The sequence below is a fragment of the Rhamphochromis sp. 'chilingali' genome, assembly GCF_963969265.1.
Source record: "Rhamphochromis sp. 'chilingali' genome assembly, chromosome: 16".
Classification (NCBI taxonomy): domain Eukaryota; kingdom Metazoa; phylum Chordata; class Actinopteri; order Cichliformes; family Cichlidae; genus Rhamphochromis; species Rhamphochromis sp. 'chilingali'.
Window position 1 is genome coordinate 29479424 of NC_137943.1, and position 8543 is coordinate 29487966.

General features: G+C 41.7%; 1 protein-coding gene across 1 annotated transcript in view; it reads right to left on the reverse strand.

Annotated features, from left to right (window-relative positions):
* The window catches only part of LOC308412923 (neuropilin-1a-like), a 98831-nt gene extending 91824 nt beyond the window's left edge, over window positions 1-7007 (reverse strand). The window contains exons 1-2 of the mRNA XM_080907622.1: window positions 6210-7007; window positions 5124-5298 (exon numbers count right to left, since the gene is read on the reverse strand). Coding sequence (XP_080763748.1) covers window positions 5124-5298; window positions 6210-6303 — 269 coding nt within the window. The 5' untranslated portion in view covers window positions 6304-7007. The remainder of the gene's footprint in view (window positions 1-5123; window positions 5299-6209) is intronic.
* Window positions 7008-8543: the final 1536 nt, after the last annotated feature.

The following is an 8543-nucleotide window of genomic DNA, read 5'->3' on the forward strand; positions in this document are numbered from 1 at the left end:
TTCTTTGATGTGGCTGGTAACCAAAAAAAAATGTTGGTGACAGAAGCAAAACTCAACAAATCTTTGAAACTGTTGTTTCACAAAGAGGCCTCTGAATCGCCTCAGTGCTTTTTTGTATTCAGTGAGTCACGTTCAGTACTCTGTCCTTCCAAACGATATTCACTTACTTGCTATCCGAATGATCAAAACTGAATTAGAGCTCCAGTATGTTGCCTTTAACCTTCCCACTTTTTATGCTTATCCAGGTTTTTAGGTTCACATTTTCCCTTTAATCTATCATTTATTTCATTTTATGCGCGTGATTTTTCTTTATGGACATTTATCTACATGAAAGAAAGATGAGAGCCGAACAACAAAATTGCTCAAAGACAATATCCATCGCTGAAAGGAGATAGAAATGGCAGATTTCCTTTTGAAGTTACCTTTAATGCATCAGTATGAATGTGCGCTTGAGGATGTGTGGTTTGTGCGTACTGTAGCAGCGTGCATCGACGTCTGAACATGAGGCTTAATGTAAGTGACAGAAAGTTTAGGCTGCCTGTGTTTGTGTGTGTGCTGTGTATGTGTGAGGTGCACGCTGTGCCAGTTCAGCCTCATGTAGGAGGCAACAGTTCAGCCAACTCCTAAAAAGATGTCCCAAATTATCCGGCCACCGACGCATGTTCCTTACCCATGCTTCTGCTCTATTTTACCACGCTCCGCGGGGATTCACTTTGTCGGCCACGCTATTTCAGACGTGGACGTGAGACAAGTCTTGTTCTGGTGCGGCTCCAGATTGGCTACAGAGGAAGAGCCGTCGGATCTTAATGTGTCTGAAAAAAAAGTGTTACTGCTTCTCGTCTGTTCACCGAGCACAGAATTTGTCACTTGAGAGGTTGGGTGATAATTCCAACAACGACCTTTTACTTCCACAGACTGACTGTTTTTCTGAAGCTTACGATGGCCTCGTGAACCACAGATCCATCTATTTGACCTCAAAGTCCACAAAAAAGATGCTTCCATTTTTATTTCTTTTAAAATAACAGCAGCTTATAATGGTGTTTGTTACACTTGTGTTATTTTTCAGATAAAGCTACATTGTTTCCACACTGATGGATCATCTAAATCTAGTGCACAGCTCCTCCCAGATTTCTTTCTTCATGAATCACCCCTGTAGAAAACAGGGCTCACAAACATATATTTTTACATATGCTGTAATTAGGGATCATAATTACAAACCCTGGGTTATGAGGCTGCACGGGGAAGATATTTTGTGACACAGATGTCGGAAATGTAGCCGGCGTTCGCTCATGGAACAGCACTGCTATGGTTTCTCTGCTTGGCTAGTTAACTGCAGACATGCTTCACAGCAGTGGAACATGTTTGTTCTGTTTTGGTCCAATAATTTAATTATGGGACTGGGAGAAATGGGCAAGCGGCTACATGCTATGACGGAGGAGGTGGGATTGTCATTCCAACAATGAATTTCAATTTGGAGAGTATCTTAAAATCAGGGATATTTGAGAAACTGTAACCTAAATGCCACTGGCTTGATTTTCCTTGTAGGATTTCCAAATGTGTGTTAGCGAGACACTTCAAACCAGCACTGTGAAGGTGCTGTGAAGGTTACTGATGATTGTAGTGCTTTGGAAACTGAAACACTGGTTGATTAGCAGACAAGTAAGTGACAATAGTTTAATTTATGCCATTAATCAGACAAAAAAAAGATGAAAAAACACGTTTTTGTTCTTTTTAGCTTCTCAGACTGGATGATTTCCTGTTTCCTCTAATAGTTAACTCAATTTGCTCTCTGGACTATTGATTAGACATAGCAGACCATTCAAATGCATCATCTTGGCTTCTTTGAAGATGAAATTGGCAATTTGCACTATTTCAAATTAATGAGTTTATTAGCCAAAATACATTTACTATTGTTGTGTGTTACGAGACCTAAATCAATGATCAGTTTTCGTAGCTGTTGGTACTTGTTGTAAGCTGCCTGCTTCTAGATCGTCTTTCTGCTGAGTAAAGGTAATGTGAATTGTGTTGCCAGCTTATAAACAGTCTGCAGAAACATAATCAATTCAAGTTTAAACTGAGTCATGAGTTTGAGACCTGTCTTTTCGGTTAGGGGGCTTTTTAAAAAAATGTTGATTTCAATTATATTTCACTCGCTAAGTTAGGATCAGGCACCAAAAGGATTAGGTTTATGCAAACAAACTACTTGGTCAGGCGTCGGAGCACTTTGGTAGGCTTTGGCAACAAAAGCACTTGGATGCATTAAGGCAGCAAAGCTAATAGACTAAGGTGAGAAAAACAGTACTGTTTGTGTAAATTGCTTCCTTTCACATCATAAAGCACATGTTACAAAGCTCTGTTTGTTAGCTCACCATATTTACCATTGTATAAATTCCATATTCACTGCGTCCTGCCTGAGGTCTCTTGTATAACGTGTCTTTTTATCTACTAATCGTTGAATACAATCGATTATAAGAGCAAACTAAGCCTGCTAGCTCAGAGCTACTGACCATATGTATTGGACTGATAACAGCTGATGACAGCTATTGACTGGGCTGATAAAAGGTGTTAAATTGCTGTTGTTACAGCTTTTAGTTTAATTTCTAATGGCATATTACTCACTACTGTAAAACAGAGTCTTAAAGTGATAGTCTGAAATACTTCCAGGTTTATACATTTTCACGTTTTTAGCTTAAACATGATTTTATGAACAATCTAAACTGTTTCTGGGTGATGTATGGCACCTACAGGGCGTTCAGGTGAGCAGTAGCTGTCCCAGGTGTTCTACAACAGGTGTGTAATGCCTCATCCGCCTTCGTCTATCAACAGAGATTAACGCTCAACTTTTCAGACATTTGGTTCACAGTAAAACATTATATTCTGTTCCTGTTTCCACTCATTCCCCCGCCAACTGCCGTATCATACTCCGGAGCTGACGCTGTGCCATCCATCCAGTGAAATAAAACTAAGATATCATCTCAGGAAATTTTTAAGTGGGACCGCAGCGCTGCCAAAGGCTTAAGGCCCCCCTCGACGGGCATATTTCGAAGATTTGACTCGTTCCCAAAAACAACACCGCTCCTGCCAAGTCAGAGAGCTACGAGCTGCACCCCATCATCATCCAACATAAACTCACACAACAAATAATGAAACCAATCAAGGAAAGCAGAGAGGCCCCTAAGTAAACAGCCAAATGACATGTTGAGGTGGCTGCAGGGTGGTCAGGCTGTTCAGCGGGCACAGGCGCGTCAATCAGAATGTGGAAACGTTGGCTCTCTTGACTGCGAGACATGGAATCAGGCACGTGTGGCTAAAATGAACAATCCCATAACACTGAAGAGCAACATGATCAATACACCTCATGCTTCCATTTCCCTCCTGGTTTCACACTTTTCCACCTTTTGGACATAAAAAACGTGATCTTCGTAAAACCTGAACACACTCTGTTGGTGCTTTGCCCGACACCAGAAGCCAGATGGTCTCTAGTTAATATTAAAACCATTTGCTCATGATAAAACCTGATTAAACTGTAATATTTTATTTTACAACTGCCTTATTTCAGCACATTAACCTGTGGAAAAGTCATTTAGGGAGACAATAACGTTCAGTTCGAGATCTACTGCAGTGCCAGCCAGCCACTGTCGAAAATTTTATCGCCATGATTTATTACATTTCATTAAGTACTTAAGCAGCATTATTGCATGCTTATACTGCTCCCTGGGTTATCACACAAAATAGGGTCACTGCAGAATTAGCTTCCAAAGGAGATTCTTTTCAGCTTGTTTGCTTTCAGCACAGTGGATGGTGTATATTCCCCCGAAAGACACACGATATCCACTATCTGTCCCGAGCGCTAATGGTTTATTAGTCCCTTGGTGCTGAAACATGATCCAATAGTATTGGTGGACCCCATCTGTGAGACAGCGCTGGACAGCTAGTCGTGATTTACACAGGAGCCATTTATGGAGCTTTTAAAAAAGGCAGAGGAGCCGACATAAAAACAAGCTTATTTATGGACAACGGCAACACATGGGTTGTGGTGCGGCCGTGCACAATTGAGTGTGTGTTTCTATGTCACAGAGGGTGGCTTAAGGGTGTCTGCATGGGTGCTTGCTCACAGGTTCTGAACAGTAATTCAAAGGAAAGCACCATGAGACGCACACATGAATGATTCCAGCGTGCGTGTATCATTATAAGAATGTTTTTTCAAAAAGTCGATAACCCAAACTGCCTCCAGTGACAGCGATAAGGCTGAATAGACCTTTATTTATCTTTTGCTGATCATTTTCACAAAAAGGAAAACAAAAAACAAACAAACAAATAAAAAATATAAAATACAAGTTCTCAGGAAACAACATCCCGTCACTTACGTTGTTTTGTCTGACCAGTGCTCCCAAACTCGAATATATTTCCTTAACTATGATGGAAGACAAAGAAAAGCACAAAAGTTTCACAGCAACTCAAAAACTGGAACTTTCCTAAAGAAATAAATGGTTTGTTAGATATCAGGATGCACTGGCGTATTCTTTTGTTACTGTGATTCATAAATAGCGCAAGAAAAAGCAGGAGAGGAAGCATGAGTACAGATAAAAGCATTAACTGACTTGTGTTTATCTTTCAACATCTTCCTCAGAAAAACCAACACAGCAGCCCTTCCACCCATTTTAAAAATCAAATTTGATCATTATTCCAACGCTGCATACAAAAAGGCACACAAAGCGTTTCTTCTTCAAGTACAAACAGGTAAACTCTACTTCCAAATGAAAAGTAAACACACTTTCTCCATTTCAGCAATGAGCAAAGTGAACTTCATTAATCAAAAGCGGATGCAGCCAGTTTTGCAGAGTTTGCTCCCCCCTAAAATCATGCTAAAAGCCCGTCCAGCCTGCCTCCTTATCATGTATGAATTACTAAACCCATCAAAGCCCATTTCCTCTGAAGTAATTGCCAGCACCTTCAGCGCCATATCTCATCCCTGCACCCCCGTTTCCTGGGAACAGATGTACAACTATCTCCTTGACCAATAGGTGGCACAGTTTCACACTGTATCCAGGCAGAATTGAGGAGAGAGAGCAAAGAAGGGTGGGAGAGGCAGAGAGAGAAGAGCGAGAGGAGTGAACTCTTACTTGCAGTCTCTGTCCTCCAGATCAAAATGCGGATTGAAGTTGATGAGGATCTTCTGACCCGCTTCAGGGGCGGTAATCACCCATACGCACTGCTGGGACGGTGGGTAGGCGCTGGGATAGCCCGGGGAGGTCAGGTAGTCCGCGGCGTGCATCTCTATGCTCCCCCCGCATTTATCTACACCGCAAAAAAAGCAAGAAAGTTGTTCAGTTAGAGGAGATAAATTGACTTTCTGGGCACTGGTCTGCACTGTAATGTTGACTGATTGCGCATTCTGGTGTAAAAGATTTAAGTGCAACCGCAGGGGTGGGAGTGAGGAGGACACTAACAACTCCAGCTTGGGCACATAAATCCAAATATCCACCGCTAGAGCAGAAATTAAAAAAAGAAATTACACTTTTTTTTGCGCCAAGAAGCCAGGCACACGTTGGAACTATAAATTCACACACTAGAATTCTCTAAAACTTTACACTCGTACACTTTTTTAGAAAAGGTGTTGGATAAAGTGAGGTTCCTTTGCATCCGCACCATAAGGTGTGATTACGCCCATGAAGGTGAGGTGGGCTGCTTTGCCAGCAATCAGGCAGGATGATTAAATTTAATTTTCTCTCTGAACGATTTGATGAATTGCTTGTAGCCGAGATCATGCTTCAATGACAACAAGCGCCAAGCTCCAAAATGCGTCTCTGAATGGATGAAGCCAACAGACCTCAAAGACAAATTGTTTAATTTTTCTATTATAATAAGGAAACTTATTACAGTGAATTGTTGTGCCTCAGTGACTGTGTGTATTAGTTTGCAGCTGCAAGGTAATTTGCGCCTCTGTCGCTATATTATACATTAGTATAATCCGGTTTCCGTGTATTTTGTGGCTTATTGCCGTTTCCCCTCCATCTGTTGGAGGAATTCTACTGAAAACGGTATTTGCGTGGTCTAACTTGAAGCCCCGCGGACGTGCTCTCAAAGGGAGAGCCGAAGCATAACAGGTGAGAGGCAACAATGGTGCAAAACGATGTAAAACGGATCAACGTTCAGCTAAACTGCCTGTTGTCAAGCCACATGTATTCATTCAACCCGTCAACACCTACCAGTCTGTGTCAACGAAGCAACCAAGAAGACTTGGGCGAAAAGGAACAATAGCAACCCACTACGCATCCTTATTAGATAGCACAAGACAGACATTTGTTAAAATGAAAAAATAAAGAACATAAAAATAAAAAATAAAAAAATAAAGGCAAACGGGTGGGTAAACGTCCAGAGTTTACGTCCACACAGGAAAAATAACAGAGATTTGTCTCAAAGTAAGAAATCTGGTTGTTGTAGAGTCCCCAGCATCCTGTGAGCTTCAGCAGCAGAGCCCTGCGTCTGTCAGGGAACAACTTGGCATCTCCTGGAAAAAAAATAATCCAAATGCAGAAAAAAAGACGAAGAATCAAAAGGAAAAATCCGATCGTCAAAAGTGGCAGCCGTGAGCTTGCGACTCTTGCTCAGACTTCTCACTCCTGACACCAAACGGGAGCGACAGACATACTTCCAAGTGGGAAATGGAAAAAGAGAAATCACTAGTTAAACGGTATTCAGAGGAAACCCAGCCGCGGGGAACATCGGAGCGCCGCTCTCCAGATCTTCACTCCTTATTTCAGCTCAGCTCTTTCTCCGCCTCTCTCCGCTCTCAGCGACTGACTGACCGCCGCAGCAGAAATGTCAGGAAGACGTGAAAGTAACAGCGGAATTTCCACTCCCCAAATTTCTGCTTCTAGACGCCTTGCGCGCAGCCACCAGCGACCGACCGCTACAAAGGGGCTGGAGCAAACTGACACCGGTGCGCCCTCTTTGCGCTCCCAACGCGTGCTCGCGGGGATAAATGCGCACGCAAACTCAGGCTGGCATGTGGGTCTGGTGTAAGGTGAGGTGTGGACAGCGACCATATGAGCCAACGAGAATCCACATCTGACACGTAGTCACGAGGAGAAAAGTATTGGAGGGAGGTTTATTCGGTCCTTTGTTGGCGACCTACATCCCACATTTAATAGTTTGCTCCAGATACGTTCATGAAATATATTAGATACTTGAATTGTTAAATTACACGTCTTTCCTCTGAAAATAGTTACAAGTATATTGGGGACACGTCTATTGCATATTTAGTCTATTTTCGTTATTAATGAGGGTGATTTGGGTGGATGGAAATAACACTGACAAAGACTGAACTTGTTCTGTGAAAAGAGAGCTGACAGGGGAGAGAACTGCGTTATCTGGAGTGGTTTTTTGTTGTTCTTTTGTCTGTTGATATATTATACCCTAATTTTTGTGTTAGTAGTATATACTAATATCTATGGATCTATGCTAATGTATAATAGTATTCAACATATAGTGAAACTTCACTGCTGTCTCAGATTAAACTCAAGTCCATTACAGGAGTTTGTGATCACGTTTTTAAAAGGTCTTATCTAGTGAAGCATGACGTCCTACAGTTCCCACAATGCCTGTCATGGAATCCCCAGAGAACATGTCCAAACTTGTAGGAAAATAAATACTTTGAATGAGAATAAGGCAATGTTGACAACGAAAGAGCAACAATAGGCCTAAAACAAAGCGCAGGGTCATGGCACACGAGGACAGAGTGTGGAATTTCAGGGGCCATTAGCTATAGCATTTTTGTTCTATTCAAATCGTGGTTACAGTAACAACATTCAGGATAAACAACACTTTAATTACAATAATAGACGCACTGCACTGACTAAACTGTCAATCACAAGTTGACCACAAGACAGAAAACATTAGTGCTGCACTGCTGGCCTCCTGTGATTAATGCATTCATGTTTAGTCCTTTGCACTGGAGTTCTCCAACAAAATTACTTTCATCATTGCACTAGACATTGAGACTAATGAGAATATCTTAAACTTACGACAAGAACACAAACTCCATTTTTCTTTTCTCCAAAAGCTCATGAAGGAGTTAAGAGTATCGACTGAGTCCTTTGGAGGAGCAGAGAATGTGCCCTTTGGATTTTACCATCTAGTGCATAACAGTTACAAAACATGCATGAAGAATAAAAGTCATAGCTCAAACCTCATGACCTTTCTAATATCCTGGGCCTGCAGGAGTCTCTCAGTGGTAAACAGCAGAACAGTCCCAGGTGGAGCTGCCTATAATTAATGAGAGCTTGCTTGTTCAGCACATCATCCTTGGTTAAATAAAGATAAAAATGTGATTATTAGACACTTATAAGAGGGGCTAATTACTCACTGCAGCATAATTCTGAACAACTGTATGCTTAAAGAAAACACTTTTGCAATCTTCTGCTCTTTGCAAACAAGAGTTTAGTTTCCCTCAACATCAGCGTTTGTCATACTCGCTGATGAGCTGCTCTGTGCAATTTAATCTCTTCAGCAGTTGCTTAGATTAAGGTCAGTGTCCCTGG